This window comes from Bubalus kerabau, chromosome 11, assembly GCF_029407905.1.
Source record: "Bubalus kerabau isolate K-KA32 ecotype Philippines breed swamp buffalo chromosome 11, PCC_UOA_SB_1v2, whole genome shotgun sequence".
Taxonomy (NCBI): Eukaryota; Metazoa; Chordata; class Mammalia; order Artiodactyla; family Bovidae; genus Bubalus; species Bubalus kerabau.
The window spans coordinates 3187425-3209637 of record NC_073634.1 but is presented as its reverse complement, the minus strand read 5'-3'; the positions used below and the strand labels follow the sequence as shown (position 1 = coordinate 3209637).

At 37.3% G+C, this 22213-nt stretch overlaps 1 protein-coding gene across 2 annotated transcripts in view; it reads left to right on the top strand.

Moving 5' to 3' along the window:
- Positions 1 to 22213, top strand: part of ZC3H6 (zinc finger CCCH-type containing 6) — a 78052-nt gene that overhangs the window by 36143 nt on the left and 19696 nt on the right. The window contains exons 2-5 of one of the 2 annotated variants that reach the window (XM_055539281.1): positions 2439 to 2561; positions 6175 to 6209; positions 11031 to 11283; positions 15190 to 15323. In XM_055539281.1, the coding sequence (XP_055395256.1) occupies positions 11055 to 11283; positions 15190 to 15323 (363 nt within the window). In that variant the 5' untranslated portion in view covers positions 2439 to 2561; positions 6175 to 6209; positions 11031 to 11054. The remainder of the gene's footprint in view (positions 1 to 2438; positions 2562 to 6174; positions 6210 to 11030; positions 11284 to 15189; positions 15324 to 22213) is intronic. The other variant, XM_055539280.1, reaches the window with a different exon arrangement.

Here is a 22213-nt window from a genome sequence, read left to right as displayed (position 1 = left end):
TGGCAGCACCACATTTCCAGAATCTGTATTAGCTAACTATTGCTGCACAGATTGCTACTCCAAACTTAGAAGCTTAAAACAAGGAAAGTTTGCCTCTCTGTTTCTGTGGGTCAGAAACATGGGTATGGCTTAACTTTGTGATTCTGGCTCAGCACTTCTTGTGAGGTTGCAGTCATTTCCTTGTCCAAGTTCAGTCATGAGGCTCTTGGCAGCCTCAGCTCCTCAGCATGTGAGCCTCTTTACATGTCGCAGCAGCGTCCTCATGGTTTGGCTCAGTTCCTCCAAAGCAAGAGAGCCAACAGTGAGAGCAAGTGAGAGCACCCACGATGACGGCTACAGTCTTCTTCTTAACCTAAGCACTTTGGACAAAATCTGTTTACTAGAAACAAGCTTCTAAGTTTAGGCCTCACTCAAGGGGAGAAGAATTAATCTTTACCTCTTGAGGACAGGAGTAATAATTTGTGGACTTTACCTTTAAAACTACCATCCAAGAACAGATAGGAAAACCCCCAAAGGAGGAATATATGGGGTGACCCTAACATATTAAAGCACATTAATGCTTCTGTCCTTAAAGCAGTGTGATACTGGTACATGGAAAAATAGACAGTGAAACAGAAAACTATTTTCCTCATTTGTGGTAGATTTTTGAAGGACAGGTAGGAATTAGTTGGTTGACCGAAGAGACACAAAGAATACAAAAGCAAAAAAGTGTGAAAAGTCTGCTATGTTCAGGGAAGTCACTGAAGTCTCTAAAGTCTTTCTGGCACTGAATATTTGAAGGGTTCACTAAGTGGCTGTCCTGTTAATCAGCTTTCTACTATCTGTCTTTTGCCCTCTTTACTCACCACGATGTGGTGTCATGCTGTTAAAGTGTCCTACAGAAAACATAATCATTTAGACTTGAACTTTAGTACTTAGCAACCAAGTGGATTGAAAGAAATAATCCACCAGTGTATTATAAGTAAAAAACAAAATTAAAGGAACACTTTCAAACACTAAGCAGATACTAAACAATACCCCAAAAAAAGAAACACAAAAATTCTGAAATTAAAAAGTATACTATCCTTTTCACTTAAAAATGTAATAATTTTAATTACTCTCTTCTATTTCTAGCTATTTTTAATGTAGTCTAGTTGCTAATTTCAGGTTAATAATTACTCTTACTTATTACTATATATGAACTACATAGTGTATTTTTTTTTTTATAATAGCCTACCTAATGGGTTCTTAAATCTGTATTCTAGACTCATTTTGCGGGGGGATAGCCTGAAGAATCTTCTTCTTTCAGCAGAATCTTCTCTTCTCTGATGGCTCTTCCTGAAGCAAGGCCCTTGTTTGAACTTCTTCTTAGGCGAGTCTTCTTAGTGTTTTTCAAATGAGAAGTGTTGTCTTGAGCCAGAGCTGACTTCTGCTAGTAACACAGCAAATTTGGCTTTTAAATCGATAATATTTATTTCAAATCCTAACCAAAAAGATTAGATACTTAAGCTTGAAGTGTTTCATAGCATAATTATAAAAAGATCTTCTTATCACCTATCAAATAAACAGAGCAGTACCACAAAACTAAACCCCGGAGCATTTAAGAACAATGTAGAGGAAAACAGTCATCTTAAGTGAGCATATAAGAATGAAATCGAGGAAAACAGATCCTTCTGTCAAAGTATCAAGAGCTCAATTTAGTTTGGCACATTTTTACTGAGTTTGTTCTAGACCTTCATGCTGGAAATGCAAGGACAATAAAATACAGAGCCAGTGTCTTTGTTGATAAGAACTTTAAAAAATATTTTTAAAGAGGATGCTCAACCTGGGAAGGTAATTATTTTGACTAGATGGAGGAGATTTGGTGATCTGAATGAATGAAATTACATTCATACTTGAAAAAACTTACTCATGATATTTGTCAATCACTATCAATTACTTGTGGTTTGCATTTCATCTTTGTTCAATTTTGTGGATTGGATTTATTTTATATTTATGATTTGGAATGTTTTGGTATCTTCTAGATTTAGGGTACTTATACAATAGATTAAGAACTCTAAAGCCGTTTTAGGTAAAAAAAAAATAATTCATACTCAATTCATGTTCTAGGACCTTTTTGGTGATGAGGAACCAATTTTATTTCCTTTAAGATTAACTTAAATTTAAGATACCTTTAGAGCATATTTTCTGTTTGAAGTCCTTGGGCCAAAGGGATGATGGAGAAAATGCTGCCATAAAATCTCTTAGAAAAGAGGAATATGTACTTTCCTTCAGAAAATTTTAGAGAAGCTGGGGTGGAGGTGGTCTTTGGAGCAAGAATTTTTTAGTTAATACCTCAGAACCTACTAGGATAATATAATCTATTGGTTGGGCCCTCTGGTTGAAATAAGCTTATTCAGTTACTAGTTAAATTTTCTTCCTTTTGTAAATGTAACAGTTTTGGTTTTTCCTTCTTTTAGCATAATTCTCCATCCAGTGATGATAGTTCAGACTATAGCCTTGATTCAGAGGTCGAACATACAGAAACTTCCCACAGAAAAAGATCTGGTTTCTACAGAGATTATGACATTCCATTTTCTCAGGTATTTCTTTATTTTTATTGTCATAAAATATACACAGCATAGAATTTACAGTTTTAACTATTTTTATTTCTCTAAAAACTGAAGTAGAATTGACCTACAACACTATGTTAGTTCCAGGTACACAATGTATTATAATAATAGCATTCATTATTTCTGTACATTACAAAATGATACCATCACAAGTCTGGTTACCAGACTTTCACTTATTTCACTTAACATGATGCCCTCTAGGGTTTCATTCTTTTTTATGGTCAAGTAATATTCCATTGTATATGTGCTACATATCTTTATCCATTCATCTCTGCTGTCACCTACACAGATATTACATTACTATGTTTTCCCTATGCTGTACATTTCATCCCTGTGACTCACTTACTTTACAACTGGAAGGCTCTACCTCTTAATCTCCCTGACCTATTTCTTTTATCTGCATTCCCCTCTGGCAACCACCTGTTTGTTCGAATCTATTTCTCTTTTGTTGTTTGCTCATTTGTTTGGTTTTTAGATTCCACATATAAGAGAAACAACATGGCATTTATCTTTCTCTGCCTGAGTCATTTCACTTAGCATGATGCCCTGTAGGTCCGTCCACGCTGTTGCACATGGCAAGGTTTCATTCTTTGTTACGGTCGAGTAATATTCCATTGTATATGTGCTACATATCTTTATCCGGTCATCCATTAATGAGCACTTAGGTCGTTTTTGTATCTTGGCCGCTGTAAATAATGCAGCAGTGAACATAGGGGTGCATATATCTTTTCAAATTAATGTTTTTATTTTCTCTGGGAAAATATCCAGAAGTGGAAAGCTGGATCATATGATAGTTCTATTTTTTAATATTTTGAGAAACCTTCGTACTGTTTTCTGTAGTGGCTGCACCAATTTACATTCCCGCCAACGGTGTACAAGTGTTTCCTTTCCTCCGCATTTTCACCAGTACATGTTATTTCTTATCTTTTTGATGATGGCCATTCTGCCAGGTGTGAGGTGATATATCCTTGTGGTTTTGATTTGCATTTCCCTGATGATTAGTGATAGTGATATTGAGCCTCTTTTCATGTGTCTGTTGACCACTCGTATATCTTCTTTGGAAAAACTCACTATTTTCACCATTTAAAAATAACAATTACTCAGTGACATTGAGTGTATTTACCGTGTTTTGCAACGATCACTTCTATCCGTTTCCAGAACATTTTTGTCATTCTAAAGAGAAGCAGTATCTGCCAAACAGTAATGCCTCATTTCTCCCCTCCCCACTCCTGGTAACCACTATTCTTCCCATCTCTCTGAATTTGTCTGCTCTAGGCACTTCACACACTGTCCTTTTGTGTCTAACTTTTTTTACTTAGCATAATTTTTTCATCTTTGTTGAAAAAATTTTTTCCATCTATGTTGTATAGTATGTATCAGAATTTCCTTTCTTTTTGAAGCTGGATAATACTCCATTATAGGTATATTCCACATTGTTTATTTATTCCTTTATTGATAGTTATTTGGATTGCTTCCACCTTTTGCCTGTTGTTAATAATGCTTTTGTGAATATGGGTGTATAGACATCTCTTTGAGACTCTGCTGTCAGTTCTTTGGGGGTGTAGACCTAGGAGTGAAATTGCTTGATTATATGTTATTTCTGCATTTAACTTTCTGAGGAACTACCAACTGTTTCCCACAAAGGCTGCACCATTTTGCATTTCTGCCAACAATGCTTGAGACTTTTCTAATTGTTCCACATCCTTGTCAAACTTGTTATTTTCTGTTTTTGGTTATATTTTGTTTTGGATAAGAGCCTTCTTGTGCGTATGTGTGCAGTCACTAAGTTGTGTCTGACTCTTTGCAACCCCATGAACTATAGCCCACCAGGCTCCTCTGTCCATGGGATTTTTCTGGCAGGAATACTGGAGCAGGTTGCCATTTCCTCCTCCAGGGGACCTTCTCAACCCAGAGACTGAATCTGCATCTCTTGCATTGCAGGTGGATTCTTTACCACTGAGCCGCCTGGAAAGCCCAGGAGCCTTCTTAATGGGTGTGAAATGATATCTTTTCAATTACTGCCTTTTAAAGAGAAGAATTAAGCTTTCAATTTCATTCTTTGCTTTCTGATATTTAAAAAAATATTCTATAAAACATGCTACAAATTTCAAATCTTTGAACATAAAGAATACATTATGTATTTGCTAGGGCTGCCATAACAACATACCACAGACTGGTGGCTTAAACAGCAGAAATTTACTTTTCTCACAGTCCAGAGGCTAGATCTGAGTCCAATATTGAGGTGCCAGCAGGATTGGTTTTCTCTGAGGGCAAAGGAAGGATCTGTTTGGCTTTTCTCCTTGGCTTGTAGACTTGTAGGCTTGTAGACCTACTTGCTGCTTTGTCCTTGTAAGGTCATCCCTCTGTGCACGTGGACTCTTGGTTCCTCTGTGTGTTCAAATTTCCTATTAGACAGAGACCAGTCAAATTGGATCAGGACTCACCCTAACATCTTCATTGCGACTTAATCACCACTTTAAAGTCCCTTTCTCCAAACACTCTTACATGTTGAGGTATTGAGGTTTAGGGCTTCAATATATGAATTTTGTGCCATCTACCTTTTCAAGTGCAAACATTATTTGTTGTGTTTTAAACAGAAAAAAAAGTAAAATATGATATACTTTATATCTTCCTTAAGTATATTGCATTGTATGAGCAAGACTTGAATATAAATAATTACTTTGTGCTGGAAAAATCCTGGCACTCTCAGGAGTACTGAGGAGTATTCAGGTCAGTGTGCATATACCTTAAAAACCACAGACTTTCTGAGTTTTTGCAGCTGGGGATTACTAAGGTTTCCACGTTTTCCAGACTCTGGACTTCTCCTTTTGTTCCCAAAGGTTAAAAGGATAGTCAAAAGTATTGTTGAACCTGTCAGATGATTTTTCATGATGGGCTAATGCTTTCAGAGCAAAAACATCTCCAAGTACTGCTCACTTCTGGGGATTTTCAGCTACTCCATGAATAATGGTCCAGAAATCCTTTACTAATTTGTTAGCTCTCTGACGTCTACAGTAGTTTGAAAAAAAATATTTTGTCTACATTTTCTGCATATTTTTAGGAGAAGGGCTGATCTGAATTAAATTACCTAATCTGGCATTAGAAAAGAAAGTTCAGGATCATTTCCTTCACATAAGCTTTAGGGTTGACTCACTGAGATTAGAAAGTATGTCCTAAAAATCTCATTTAATGAGATAACAAGTAGGTACTATATGTAAGTTTTACTCTAAAAGGCAATAATAGAATATAGTATTAGCATAAGTATGTCCTAAAAATCTCATTTAATGAGATAACAAGTAGGTACTATATGTAAGTTTTACTCTAAAAGGCAATAATAGAATATAGTATTAGCATCTAACTATGAAATTGAAATGCTTAATATGTTTTCCTTTTTCCTCATCCTTGTTCAGGGTCTCCTGTAGTCTTATTTCATGTTTATAATGATAGCCTGTATTACAGAAACCAAATCTGCCCCCACAGACATTCTAGCAGGTATATAGCCTAATAATCAATAAGCAAAATGATTGGAGAAATTATATCTTTTGGTAGAATTTATAGTCTTTTTTGTTTCTTTTATCTTTAGGAGGGCTTTTAAAAATACTTGCTAGATCCTTGCTGGTGAGTACATTTTGTTCATTCCAGATGATGAGCTTGTGAAGCACGAGGAGCTGTTCTTCTCTGGGGCTGCTCTGTAACCCCTCAGTCCATTTAGCACTTCCAGGAAAGCTTGGGTGGTGCCCTGATGTAAACACTAAGCACTGCGGCAGGCACGTTAGAGTCTGTCACTGCAGAAGGAGCCCTGAGATGGGAGATTTGCATCATAAGAGGGATAGGATTATTTGCACTTGGGAAATCAAGGGAGGGATGAATTGAAAGTTTAGGGGTAATTCTGCTTGAAAAAGTAGGAATTATGGAGATTATTTTTGTAAAGGCTGTGAAAAATCAAGAGAACTGGATTAATATTAATGCTTAAAAGCTTTTGTGGAAAGCATCTAATTTCTAGAGAAAAATTCAAAGTTGCCCATTAACAGTAATCTTTAGTAATTAAGCATTGAAATATATCATTGAAAAATTAATATAATCACATTTTTAATAAAAGGAAATGTAAGTACCATTCAATGAATTAATCTTCAGCTTAATCAAAACAATTTTTTTTGTTTTAATAGTGGCTTTTTAAAAAATGTAAGAAACACTGCCTTTTGGCTATGATCCTAAATCCACTTCTGAATTTCTGAAGTGCTAGGCTGAGAACAGTTGATAAACTTTAAAAATGTTGCTTTAAGAATGTTGGAAGTCACGGGAGGCCGGAAAGCCGGCCCCTGGCACCATGTGTACTAGGGGCCCACTGGAAGGCAAAGGCCTGCGTTGACTGGGCTGGGCGTGTGCGGTGCAGGGCGGCTGGGGCTTCGTTGCCATGGAGCGGAATGGGATCGGCTGTCTGCGCGGCCCACTCTCGAGACTGAGGGGCTGCATTTCCTTCATGTAAGAGAAATTAAGGAAACAATTCCATTCACCATTGCAACAAAAAGAATAAAATACTTAGGAATATATCTACCTAAATAAACAAAAGACCTATATATACAAAACTATAAAACACTGGTGAAAGAAATCAAAGAGGATGCTAATAGATGGAGAAATATACCGTGTTCATGGATCGGAAGAATCAATATAGTGAAAGAGAGTATACTACCCAAAGCAATCTATAGATTCAGTGCAATCCCTATCAAGCTACCAATGGTATTTTTCACAGAGCTAGAACAAATAATTTCACAATTTGTATGGAAATACAAAAAACCTCGAATAGCCAAAGCAATCTTGAGAAAGAAGAATGGAACTGGAGGAATCAACCTGCCTGACCTCAGGGTCTACTACAAAGCCACAGTAAAGACAGTATGGTACTGGCACAAAGACAGAAATATAGATCAATGGAACAAAATAGAAAGCCCAGAGATAAATCCATGCACATATGGACACCTTATCTTTGACAAAGGAGGCAAGAATATATAATGGAGAAAGTGAAGTGAAGTTGCTCAGTCGTGTCCAACTCTTTGTGACCCCATGGACTGTAGCCTATCAGGCTTCTCTGTCCATGGGATTTTCCAGGCAAGAGTACAGGAGTGGGTTGCCATTTCCTTTTCCAGAGGATCTTCCCAACCCAGGGATCGAACCCAGGTCTCCCACATTGCAGGCAGCTGCTTTACCCTTTGAGCCACCAGAGAAGCCCAATGGAGAAAGGACAATCTCTTTAACAAGTGGTGCTGGGAAAACTGGTCAACCACTTGTAAAAGAATGAAACTAGAACACTTTCTAACACCATACACAAAAATAAATTCAAAATGGATTAAAGATCTAAATATAAGACCAGAAGCTATAAAACTCCTAGAGGAGAACATTGGCAAAACACTCTCCGACATACATCACAGCAGGATCCTCTATGACCCACCTCCCAGAATATTGGATTTAAAAGCAAAAATAAACAAATGGGACCTAATTAAAAGCTTAAAAGCTTCTGCACAACAAAGGAAACTATAAGCAAGGTGAAAAGACAGCCTTCAGAATGGGAGAAAATTATAGCAAATGAAGCAACTGACAAAGAATTAATCTCAAAAATATACAAGCAACTCCTACAGCTCAATTCCAGAAAAATAAACAACCCAATAAAAAAATGGGCCAAAGAACTAAACAGATATTTCTCCAAAGAAGACATACAGATGGCTAACAAACACATGAAAAGATGCTCAACATCACTCATTATCAGAGAAATGCAAATCAAAACCACAATGAAGTACCATTTCACGCCAGTCAGGATGGCTGCTATCCAAAAGTCTATAAGCAATAAATGCTGGAGAGGGTGTGGAGAAAAGGGAACCCTCTTACACTGTTGGTGGGAATGCAAACTAGTACAGCCACTATGGAGAACAGTGTGGAGATTCCTTCAGTTCAGTTCAGTTCAGTTGCTCAGTCGTGTCTGACTCTTTGCGACCCCATGAATCGCAGCACGTCAGGCCTCCCTGTTCATCACCATCTCCCGGAGTTCACTCAAACTCATGTCCATTGAATCAGTGATGCCATCCTTCCTTCTCATCCTCTGTTGTCCCCTTTTCCTCTTGCCCCCAATCCCTCCCAGCATCAGAGTCTTTTCCAATGAATCAACTCTTTGCATGAGATGGCTAAAATACTGCAGTTTCAGCTTTAGCATCATTCCTTCCAAAGAACACCCAGGACTGATCTCCTTTAGAATGGACTGGTTAGATCTCCTTGCAGTCCAAGGGACTCTCAAGAGTCTTCAACTCCACAGCTCAAAAGCATTAATTCTTCGGCGCTCAGCTTTCTTCACAGTCCAACACTCGAATCCATACATGACCACTGGAAAAACCATAGCCTTGACAAAGTAATGTCTCTGCTTTTCAATATGTTAACTGGAAATAGAACTGCCATACGACCCAGCAATCCCACTGCTGGGCATACACACCAAGGAAACCAGAATTGAAAGAGACACATGTACCCCAATGTTCATCACCGCACAGTTTATAATAGCCAGGACATGGAAGCAACCTAGATGTCCATCAGCAGAGGAATGGATAAGAAAGCTGTGGTACATATGCACAATGTATTACTCAGCCATTAAAAAGAATACATTTGAATCAGTTCTAATAAGGTGGATGAAACTGGAGCCTATTATACAGAGTGAAGTAAGCCAGAAAGAAAAACACCAATACAGTGATGCTGCTAAGTTGCGTCAGTCGTGTCCGACTCTGTGCAACCCCATAGACGGCAGCCCACAAGGCTCTGCCGTCCCTGGGATTCTCCAGGCAAGAACACTGAAGTGGGTTGCCATTTCCTTCTTCAATGCATGAAAGTGAAAAGTGAAAGTGAAGTCGCTCAATCGTGTCTGACTCTTCGCGACCCCATGGACTGTAGCCCACCAGGCTCCTCCGTCCATGGGATTTTCCAGGCAAGAGTACTGGAGTATACTAATACATATATATGGAATTTAGAAAGATGGTAACGATAACCCTGTATGCGAGACAGCAAAAGAGACCCAGATATATAGAACAGTCTTACGGACTCTGTGGGAGAGGGCGAGGGTGGGATGATTTGGGAGAATAGCATTGAAACATGTATAATATCATATGTGAGATGAATCGCCAGTCCAGGTTTGATGCATGATACAGGATGCTTGGGGCTGGTGCACTGGGATAACCCAGAGGGATGGGATGGGGAGGGAGGAGGGAAGGGGGTTCAGGATGGGGAGCACGTGTACACCTGTGGCAGATTCATGTTGATGTATGGCAAAACCAATACAATATTGTAAAGTAATTAGCCTCCAATTAAAATAAATAAATTAAAAAATAAATTTATATTAAAAAAAGAATGTTGGAAGTCTAATACAATGTCTTCAAAATTCAAAATCGATGTTAATTGATTTTCTTGATTGCTTCAGTTAGTATGTACTTTTTCTCTATTTTATAATTACTAGAAAGGACTTAATATTTCTCTGTATTTTATTAAAAATGCAGTCTCATTTTGGTATTCTGCCAGGGTAGTATTTTATATCACGTTTAAAATGTACTAAACTGAAAATGAGTCATGGTCTGACTTTTTCTAGATCCTCAAGTTGTAATTATGTGCAATTTTTTTTTCTTGCTTTCTTATAAAAAAATTGACAAGATATGATAGAAGAAGAAAAAAAATATTTCAGTGAATAGAGAAGTACTTGCATACTATCACTAAATAAACTTCTAGGACTACAATGTATTTTTTATTTTTACATGCTTTAGTAAAAAGCAATAAAATTCATAATGGATAAATGCAATAAATAGTTTCTAATGAGCAATTTATTCATTAGATATTTTTCATTATTAGGGACATCTGTATTTTTTTCCTATTAAATCTCATACACAAGTATTTTCTTTTTACAAATTTGACCTTACATATTTTTTATTAAATATAATATGCTTAAACACGTCATTTGGGAATTTTTCAGTCTTAAGGAGACTCTGCATATTTTCTACCCTTTCTCCAAGCTATTTTACTATTTTTTGTTTCTATTTTCAAAAAGATCTCTTTGGGTTTTTGGAGAAGGAATTCGTGTATGTTGATACGGATTTTAAAGTACTCTTGTGGATACAAATATTGAGATATGGAGAATGAGAAATGTAAGACATGGGCATGGAAAACAAAGTGAACAAGACACACTCACCAGCCAGGTTTTATGAACATTACAGTGTTTAATAACATCAGGGTAGCATTTAGCTTTTTAAACTTAGTTTTAAATAGTTCCATAGATAAATTCTAACCACAAGACAGAACAACTCTTTTCCCCTTCTTCTCCCAGCTTTCTGGGGGTGGAGGGGTGGGGGAAGGTGTCCTGTGTTACGATCAACTCCTCTATATGTAACTGAAAAATCCTGACAATGGTTATTCATTTTCACTTAGCATGGACATATATCAGGAAGCTACATGGCATCAAAGAAGAGTCAACATAACAGAAAATTTAAAAGTAAAGACTATGATGAGTACAGTACCTACAGTGATGACAACTTTGGTAGCTACAGTCAGGAAACAGAGGAAGATTTTGCCAGTCAGCTGAAACAATACAGGCAAGCTAAAGAAACCTCGAATACTTCTTTAGGATCATCTTTTTCTAAAGAACCAGGGAAAAAACAAAGATTGAAAGGAATTCAACAAGGTAAGTTTGAAATTGTCTGGTTTTGACTATGAAAACTTTATTAAGATAAACAGGTAGCTATGAAGTAAAAACTTAAATTTCTTAGCCCTTTGTTATGGTCAGTTTATTCCTGTGGTTCCTGAATTTGTTTTTCTTTATTTTGTAGACCTTGAGGACAAAAATCTATAGATATTTCAATCTGCATGATATCTTAAAATTTTCATTTAATAGATTTCCTAATATTTTTAAAGTATATAAAATGTAGAACAACTTTCCTGTTATGTCTTTTCCCCTCTCTTCTATATGGTATCAGTATACTGAAAAAAAAATTACCTATGCTTTTCAACTGTTACCTTGTGTTACTTTATATTTTAGACCCTATAAAGACAGGATCCTGGAAAGCTATTCTTTTATTAGAGTTTAAAATATAGTGATCATCTTTGCTGTTTAAATATACTCAAGACTATAGACTTTTTAAAAAATATATGTATTTTATTGAAATATAGTTGACTTAAAATGTTGCAGGTACACAGCAAGATAATTCAGTTATACAAATACACAAATACTATTTTTGAAATTATTTTTCATCATAGGTTATTACAAGATACTGATTATAGTTTCCTATGCTATACAGTAAACCTAAATAAATGCTAGAAATCTAGCATTCTACTCATACTAAGCCAAACAAGTGAAATCAAAATGTCATAATTTTTTTTGTTATGTAAAAATTCATAATTTTTCTAAACTATATGTATCATACATGTTTATACATAAGTATGCAAAAGCTTTTCTACTATACTTGATAAAGGCTTGAGAAAGAACATCAAAAAGTAAAAATAAAAAAGTAGAGATCAAGAAATTGGAAAATATAAACTAATGAAATGGGAGCACTGAATATGAAATACAAAAAGTGAAACAAACTAGGTAAAAATAAAAGATCATCATATAGTCCAGTTTAGTCAGTTCAGTCACTCAGTTATGTCCAACTCTTTGCAACCCCAAAGAGGAGGACTGCAGCGTGCCAGGCCTCCCTGTCCATCACCAACTCCCAGAGCCTACTCAAACTCACGTCTGTCGCATGGTGATGCCATCCAACCATCTCATCTTCTGTCATCCCCTTCTCCTCCCACCTTCAATCTTTCTGATCATCATGGTCTTTTCCAATGAGTTGGTTCTTCGCATCAGGTGGCCAAAGTATTGGAGTTTCAGCTTCACCATCGTCCTTCCAATGAGTATTCAGGACTGACTTCCTTTAGGATTGACTGGTTGGATCGCCTTGTAGTCCAAGGGACTCTCAAGAGTCTTCTCCAACACCACAGTTCAGAAGCATCATTTTTAAACATGACTGCTCATTAGAAACTAATCTGGAGCTCTGGAGAAAAAAAGCAATACCTGAGCATTTGTATTTTTCAAAAAGTTTCAAGATAACTCTGATATGCATCTGGAATTTAAAAAGTGATTACAGGTCTTTTTGTTAGATCCTAGTTTGGGTGATATGGAGTTCTATTATTTTTCTGTTGACCAATCATGATATAATGGTATTAAGTGAGTAACAGTTACATAATCACAAGAGTAAAAGATATTTATCAGTTTTCACAATCAATAGCCATACAAAAAATAAAAGAATTACAATTGCAAGCCATAATGGGAACAATGGGAACATAATGGATTAACTTAACAATATAAAATAACTACAATTTGGGGGGGGGGTGGAGTCAAGCAGAGTGATGTGGTAAATGGAAGTGCATACATGCATATGTTTCATCCACCCAACCAAGGACTATCCACATTTTTCTGAATCAGAAGTAAGAACAAAACGTAAAGAAATTTTTGGAATGATAACCTATTCATCTGTTATATTGAGGTACATCATCCCTGGGGAAACCAGGACAAGTTTCCATAGAAATTATGGATCACATAAGGGTCAAATTAGCCTTAAAAATTGTCTAGTTAGCATGTCTGCTTCAAGAAAACTGGTGCAAGATGAGGCTGAGGTGAAGTGGTGAAACCCAAACCCTACATAACTATCTTTTTTTTTTTAAATTTTTTTAATTTTAAAATGTAAATTTAAAATTTTATTTATTTATTTTATTTTTTAAAAATATAAATTTATTTATTTTAATTGGAGGCTAATTACTTTACAATATTGTATTGGATTTGCCATACATCAACATGAATCTGCCACGGGTGCACATGTGTTCCCTATCCTGAACCCCCTTCCCACTGCTCTCCCCATCCCATCCCTCTGGGTCATCCCAGTGCACCAGCCCCAAGCATCCTGTATCACGCATGGAACCTGGACTGGCGATTCATTTCACTTCTTTTAATTAGCGCTGAAAAAAAGAATCCATTATGAGTAAATTTGGTTATTTTTATGGCTTTATTTTTTCTTGATTTCCTAACAAAATTCTTTTGAAAAATGTGAACCGAGGCTTTGTTGAACTGAAGAGAAAGGAATTATCTATATATGTGCTATTGTAATTAGCACGTTTGTGCTGGAGTCAGACATAGTGGTGTTGGGGGTCATTCCACTTGCGGAATAAAGGGAATGTGGAGTCCTTGTTCATCCCTTCCTACCTGGGGTTTCTCCTTTCAGACTCTTTCTTTTTGTTCTGTTAATGAATTGACTATTGCAATTTATTCTGAATTTCATTTTTCCCCCCAGAATTATGAAAGTAATATATAGACAAATGCAGAAAACTTTTTCTATGTGTAAAAAATGATAACACAGCAAAGATCAAAGATAAAAACAATTTGAATCTCTACACTCAGGAACAATTACTATTAATATTTTTGGCAAACATTTTTCTAGAATTTTTGAGAATTATTTTTAACAAAAAACTATACACTGTTAAAACTAGTTTTTTTTTTCTCTTTAACTGTGAATTGTATTTGTCATTCTTACATTAATGATTAGATTCTAACGCCTACATTCTAATAGATGCACCATAATTTATCTATTAAATTGCTAAATTTGTTTGTTAGTAATTATTTGAGATTTAAGTTGCATCCATTTTTTAAAAATTCTGTGATTAACCCTGCATATTTATACATATCTCATCTTGGCAAACTTTTTTCCTAATAATAAATGCTGAAATGTAGAATTGAGTCAAAAGGCATAGGCACATTTGAAGAGTTTTGAGCCATATACCAAGCTGATATTCAAAAAAGTATTATAGCAATTTATAACACTTCTGCCAGTGTGCAAAAATGCCAGTTTCTCCAAATCCCTACCACCGTTATTCTTTGAGGTGAAAATTGGTATGTTAATTTTTAATTTCTTTTAATGAAGTGAAACTTTTTTTCATGCATTTATTGGCTGTTTTGTAGATTTAAGATCATTGCAAAACTTAATAGTTCAATATGACTTTGGTAAGATGAGAAATCACTTTGTATTGTAACTTACTACCCTAATATATAATTTTTATAATTTAAGCATTTTTATAATTTAGGTATAATTTAAGATACTTTTAAACATCAAGTTTTTCAAAAGTAAAAGACAATTATGAATTTTGCTTGGCAATATATGTGATATCCAGAATTATCAATAGAAACAATTTGCTACAAATTAATCACTAATAATACTTCATTGTCTTCCTTAGAGAGGAATGTAATATTTAATTCTCTTAAAAAACAGAAAACTTCCTTAATTGTGTATTCTAAGGAGCAATGAGAAGGATAAAACTAGATTTGACTTCTCCAGCCATGTGTATCCTTGTTCCTTGCCTTCCTTATGTTGCTAACATCACTTGAGAAACAAAACAATAAGTAAAATGTAAAGATGGAATTAGTTTTTTCATTGAATCTAGAGGGAAAAAAGAATGCATTGTACATTGTAGACTATTTAAAATATGCTATTCTCTGTAAACTAGTAGGTTGGTGTGCTGTTTTATTTATAATGTCTAGAGTACATTTTAACTTTTGTAGGTACTGAGCAGAGGGTTAAAAGTTTTAATGTTGCTCGTGGACGAGGTTTGCTGAAAAAAATCAAACGCAAAGACCGTGGCGGAAGGGTCAACAAAGGGCCAAATGTGTTTTCAGGAACTGATGACTATCATGAGGTAATGAGAATTTATATATATCGAGGATTCTACCTTTTAACTTACTTGGCTGCAAATAAAGCATTGTGATTTTAATGCTACTTTCCTAGTAAATGAAAAATTTCTAGTTCAGATCAAATGAATATATATGAATTTCCAAATAAAAGTTTTGTTTTACTTAGTTATGATGCTAGTATACAGGTGCACGTTTAGGTGACATTGAAATAAAACTGCTAAGTTCGAGAGCACTTCAAAATAAAATTGATATGTCTGAAAGCAAACGTTTTTGTTCTGTAGGTTCTCTGTTGTACTTTTCCTTCCTAGGGGTCATCTTCCCTAGATGCAAATGGCAGTAAAATGCTTGGTAGCTCAATATGTGGCAGGACCAAGAAGGGAGACAGTGGTAAATTCACTTACTTATTAGAATTGAAATCCTTGAAAGAGAAGAAAGGAGGTATTAATGTTTGGAAGGGTCAATTTATGAACCATGTGTACAGTAGAGACTGAATAAATGTATGTTGAATTGAACTGAACTCTGAACAAATACATTTCAACCTTGTAGTGACTTTCTAGATTAGAGTGATCCAGTTTCTGTATTCTGCCATTGTTCCAGTAAGATTTGATTGAATTATGCAGAGCAAGTGTGGGTTATCAATAGCTGTAACCCTGATTGATAGAAAAGGGAGAGTAACATTGTAATTGGAAAATGCTCTGTTTTCTAATCTCTGGGTTTAAAGATAACAGGCAAAGATTTTTTAATATACTTCTTAGTATACTGTTTAGGGAGTTGCTAGCAAGTATGACCTTAAAAAAAAGTTTAGGACCAAATAAATTTGTGAAACCCAGCACATACTACTCTACTCCTGGTGATTCTTAGTCGACATGAACTTTAAAGGCTCTGAGCAGGTTAGGCAGAAAGAAGTCTGTATGACTTTGTTCAACCCATCATTTCTAAAATTTACTTCACCATGAACTCTTTTTTTCCCCACACACCTACAAACATTCACTCTTAACTCACTATTCTGTGGAATAACAGCTTTGCAAATAAGCTTAGAATTTCTGGGAAATTAACCTGCCTCCCCATCTTTCTAGGCAGCTGTGGTTGTCTAGGATGTGCTGCTTTCAGTAGACCAAATTCATGTGAATACTTTCTGAGTAAACCTTCTCCTATATTCAGTACTTATACCCCATACATGAAAAAATATTAGCTTCCAAGAAAGTATGGTTTTGAGGGACTTACTGCCTATCTCTGAGCTTCAGTTTGCTTAACCTGTAATATTAGAGTACAGTATTAAATTAACTCTAATGGCCCCTTCAAGCACTAACATTTTAGATGTTTCCAGATCTAGCTTGCAACTAAAAAAATTCTTAATCTTGTAATAGAAAATCAGAATAAATTCTTTCTTGTGCATTTATCAGATTTAGGACATTTTTCCTTTCCTGAAGAATCTGGCTGTCAAGCAGGAGACGCGGGTACTGTCCCTGAGTCGGGAAGATCCCTGGAGGAGGAAATGGCAACCCACTCCAGTGTTCTTGCCTGGGATATCCCATGGACAGGGGAGCCTAGCTGACTATAGTCCATGGGTCACAAAGAGTCAAACATGATTGAGCGACTAAAGGGGTTCCCAGTTGCTGCTACTGGTAAAGAACCCACCTGCCAGTGCAGGTAGACGTAAGAGACATGGATTTGACCCCTGGGTTGGGAAGATCCCCTGAAGGAGGGCGCAGCAACCCACTCCAGTATACTTGCCTGGAGAATCCCATGGACAGAGGAGCCTGATGGGCTACATAGTACAACTTGGTGCATTTTTCAGTGGGTTTTACTGGGGGGGGGTCATTACCTAATATTTTTACTTTTTGATTTCAGAGTTATATTCCTCAAGTTGGCTCTTTGACTTCTCATGGTGCACTCTTTGGCTGCCTATTTATTACAGCCACAATCCTTGTGGAGAAGGCATATGTGAACTGGTCATTTATATCTACTTGTTCTAAGTGAGCCTAGACATAGAAAATGTTTATAAAAAAAAGTTTTAGTTCAGTTCAGTAGCTCAGTCATGTTCGACTCTTTGTGACCCCACTGCAGCACGCCAGGATTCCCTGTCCATCAACTCCTGGAGCTTGCTCGAACTCATGTCCATCAGTTGGTGATGGCATCCAACCATCTCCTCCTCTGTCATCCCCTTTTCCTCCTACCTTCAATCTTTCCCAGCATCAGTGTCTTTTCAAATGAGTCAGTTCTTCACATCAGGTGGCCAAAATATTGGGACTTTAAGCTTCAGCATCAGTCCTTCCAATGATTATTCAGGACTACTTTCCTTGAGGATTGACTGGTTGGATCTCCTTTCTGTTCATGGGACTCTCAAGAGTCTTCTCTAACACCACAGTTCAAAAGCATCAATTCTTCGGCACTCAGCTTTCTTTATGGTCCAAATCTTTCTTTATGGTCCACATCCATACATGACTACTGGAAAAACCATAGCTTTGGCTAGACAGACCTTTGTTGGCAAAGCAAGGTCTCTGCTTTTTAATATGCTGTCTAGGTTGGTCATCGGAGAAGGCAATGGCGCCCCACTCCAGTACTCTCGCCTGGCAAATCCCATGGACTGAGGAGCCTGGTGGGCTGCAGTCCATGGGGTCGCTAAGAGTCAGATACAACTGAGCGACTTGACTTTCACTTTTCACTTTCATGCATTGGAGAAGGAAGTGGCAACCCACTCCAGTGTTCTTGCCTGGAGAATCCCAGGGACGGGGGAGCCTGGTGGGCTGCCATCTATGGGGTCACACAGAGTCGGACACGACTGAAGTGACTTAGCAGTAGCAGTAGCAGGTTGGTCATAGCTTTCTTCAAGGAGCAAGCGTCCTTTAATTTCATGGCTGCAGTCACCATCTGCAGTGATTTTGGGCACCGCCCAAAAATAAAGTCTGTCACTATTTCCATTGTTTCCCCATCTGTTTGCCATGAAGTGATGGGACCGGATGCCGTGATCTTCATTTTTTGAATGTTGAGTTTTAGGCCAACTTTTCACTCTCCTCTTTCACTTTCATCATGAGACTCTTTAGTTCCTTTTCTCTTTCTGCCATAAGGGTGGTGTCATCTGCATATCTGAGGTTATTGATATTCCAGGTTATTGATATTCCTCCTGACAATCTTGATTCCAGCTTGTGCTTCATCCAGCCCAGTGTTTCGCATGATGTACTCTACATAGAAGTTAAATAAGCAAGGTGACAATATACAGCCTTGACATACTCCTTTCCCAATTTGGAACCAGTCTATTGTTCCATGTCTGGTTCTAACTGTTGCTTCTTGACCTGTATACAGATTTCTCAGAAGGCAGGTAAGGTGGTCCAGTATCCCCATCTCTTTAAGAATTTTCCACAGTTTCTTGTGATCCGCATAGTCAAAGGTTTTGGCATAGTCAGTAAAACAGAGGTAGATGTTTTCCTGGAACTCTCTAGTTTTTTTGATGATCCAACACATGTTGACAATTTGATCTCTGGTTTCTTTGCCTTTTCTAAATGCAGGTTAAACATGTGAAAGTTCATGGTTCACATACTGTTGAATCATGGCTTGTAGAATTTTGAGCATTACTTTGCTAGTGTATTAGATGAGTGTAATTGTGTGGTAGTTTGAACATTTTTGGCATTCGCCTTCTTTGGTATTGGAATGAAAACTGACCTTTCCAGTCCTGTGGCCACTTCTGAGTTTTCCAAATTTGCTGGCATATTGAGTGCAGCACTTTCACAGCGTCATCTTTTAGGATTTGAAATAGCTCAACTGGAATTCCATCACCTCCACTAGTTTTGTTTGTAGTGATGCTTCCTTAGGCCCACTTGACTTCACACACCAGAATGTCTGGCTCTAGGTGAGTGATCACACCATCATGGTTATCTGGGTCATAAAGATCTTTTTTGTATAGTTCTTCTGTGTATTCTTGCCACCTCTTCTTCATATCTTCTGCTTCTGTTAGGTCCATACCGTTTCTCACCTTTATTGTGCTCATCTTTGCATGAAATGTTCCCTTGGTATCTCTAGTTTTCTTGAAGAGATCTCTAGTCTTTCCCATTCCATTGTTTTCCTCTATTTCTTTGCATTGATCACTGAGGGAGGCTTTCTTACCTCTCCTTGCTATTCTTTGGAACTCTGCATTCAGATGGGTATATCTCTTCTTTTCTCCTTTGCCTTTAGCTTCTCTTCTTTTCTTAGGTATTTGTAAGACCTCCTCAGACAACCATTTTGCCTTTTTGCATTTCTTTTTCTTGGGGATGGTCTTGATCACTGCCTCCTGTACAGTGTCATGAACCTCTGTCCATAGTTCTTCAGGCACTCTGTCTATCAGATCTAATTCCTTGAATCTATTTTTCACTTCCACTGTATAATCATTAGGGATTTGATTTAGGTCATATCTGAATGGTCTAGTGGTTTTCCTTACTTTCTTCAATTAAAGTCTGAATTTGACAATAAGGAGTTCATGATCTGAGCCACAGTCAGCTCCTGGTCTTGTTTTTGCTGACTGTATAGAGTTTCTCCATCTTTGGCTGCAAAGAATGTAATCAGTCTGATTTCAGTATTGACCATCTGGTGATGTCCGTGTAGAGTCTTCTCTTGTTTGTTGGAAGAGGGTGTTTGCTATGACCACTGCGTTGTCTTGGCAAAACTCTGTTTGCCTTTGCCCTGCTTCATTTTGTAGTCTAAGGCCAAACTTGCCTGTTACTCCAGGTATCTCCTAACTTCCTGCTTATGCATTCCAGTCCCCTATGATGAAAAGGACAGATTTTTTTTTGGTGTAAGTTCTAGAAGGTCTTGTAGGTCTTCACAGAACCATTCAACTTCAGCTTCTTCAGCATTAGTGGTTGGGACATAGACTTGGATTACCGTGAGATTGAATGGTTTACCTTGGAAACGAACAGAGATAATTCTGTCGTTTTTGAGATTGCATCCAAGTACTGCATTTCAGACCCTTTCATTGATGACAAGGGCTACTCCATTTCTTCTAAGGGATCTTTGGCCACAGTTGTAGTTATAATGGTCATCTCAATTAAGTTCACCCATTCCAGTTCATTTTAGTTCACTGAGTCCCAAAACGTCAATGTTCACTCTTGCCATCTCCTGTTTAACCACTTCCAATTCATGAACCTAACATTCCAGGTTCCTATGCAATGTTGTTCTTTACAGAATCAGACTTTACTTTAATCACCAGTCACATCCACAAATGGCCATTATTTTGCTTTGGCTCTGTTGCCTCATTTTTTCTGAAGTTATTTCTCCACTCTTCTCCAGGAGCATGTTGGGCACCTACTTACCTGGTGAGTTCATCTTTCAGTGTCATATCTTTTTGTCTTTTCATACTATTCATGGGGTTCTCAAGCAAGAATTCTGAAATAGTTTGCCATTCCCTCCTCCAGTGGACCACGTTTTGACAGAACTCTCCACCATGACCCATCCATCTTGGGAGGCCCTACACAGCATGGCTTATAGTTTTATTGAGTTAGACAAGGCTGTGGTCCATGTGATTAGTTTGATTAGTTTCTGTGATTGTGATTTTCATTCTATCTGCCCCCTGATGGATAAGGATAAGAGGCTTATGGAAGCTTCCCATAGAAATAGAAAATGTTTGTAAATAAAATTTACATGGGTTTAAGACATTTATTTCTGCTTTATTGACTATGCCAAAGCCTTTGACTGTGTGGATCACAATAAACTGTGGAAAATTCTGAAAGAGATGGGAATACCAGACCACCTGACCTGCCTCTTGAGAAACCTATATGCAGGTCAGGAAGCAACAGTTAGAACTGGACATGGAGCAATGGACTGGTTCCAAATAGGAAAAAGAGTACGTCAAGGCTGTATATTGTCACCCTGCTTATTTAATGTATATGCAGAGTACATCCTGAGAAATGCTGGGCTGGAAGAAGCACAAGCTGGAGTCGAGATTGCTGGAAGAAATATCAATAACCTCAGATATGCAGATGACACCACCCTTATGGCAGAAAGCAAAGAAGAACTAAAGAGCCTCTTAATGAAAGTGAAAGAGGAGAGTGAAAAAGTTGGCCTAAAGCTCAACATTCAGAAACCTAAGATCATGGCATCTGGTTCCATCACTTCATGGCAAATAGATGGGGAAACAGTGGAAACAGTGGCTGACTTTATGTTTTTGGGCTCCAAAATCACTGCAGATGGTGACTTCAGCCATGAAATTAAAAGACATTCCTTGGAAAGAAAGTTATGACCAACCTAGACAGCATATTAAAAAGCAGAGACATTACTTTGTCAATAAAGGTCAGTCTAGTCAAGGCTATGTTTTTTCCAGTAGTCATGAGTGGATGTGAGAGTTGGACTATAAAGAAGCTGAGTGCTGAAGAATCAGTGCTTTAGAACTGTGGTGTTGGAGAAGACTCTTGAGAGTCCTTTGGACTGCAAGGAGATCCAACCAGTCCATCCTAAAGGAGATCAGTTCTGGGTGTTTATTGGAAGGACTGAAACTCCAATATTTTGGCCACCTGATGTGGAGAGCTGACTCATTTGAAAAGACCCTGATGCTGGGAAAGACTGAAGGCAGGAAGAGAAGGGGATGACAGAGGATGAGATGGTTGGATGGCATCACCGACTCAATGGATATGGGTTTGGGTGGACTCCGGGAGTTGGTGATGGACAGGGAGGCCTGGCGTGCTGTGATTCATTGGGTCACAAAGAGTCGGACACGGCTGAGCGACTGAATTGAACTGAAGACATTTAAAATAATCCTATTGGAGTAGAGTATAATCAGTTTCTTTGCATTTTCATGGGATACACACGTGTGTGTATGTGTGTATATATATGTATATATGTGTATATGTGTGTATCTATATATACTTTTTAAAAAGAAACTCAAAGATTATGTTTTCCTGGTATTCTGATACTTTTTTTTTTTTTC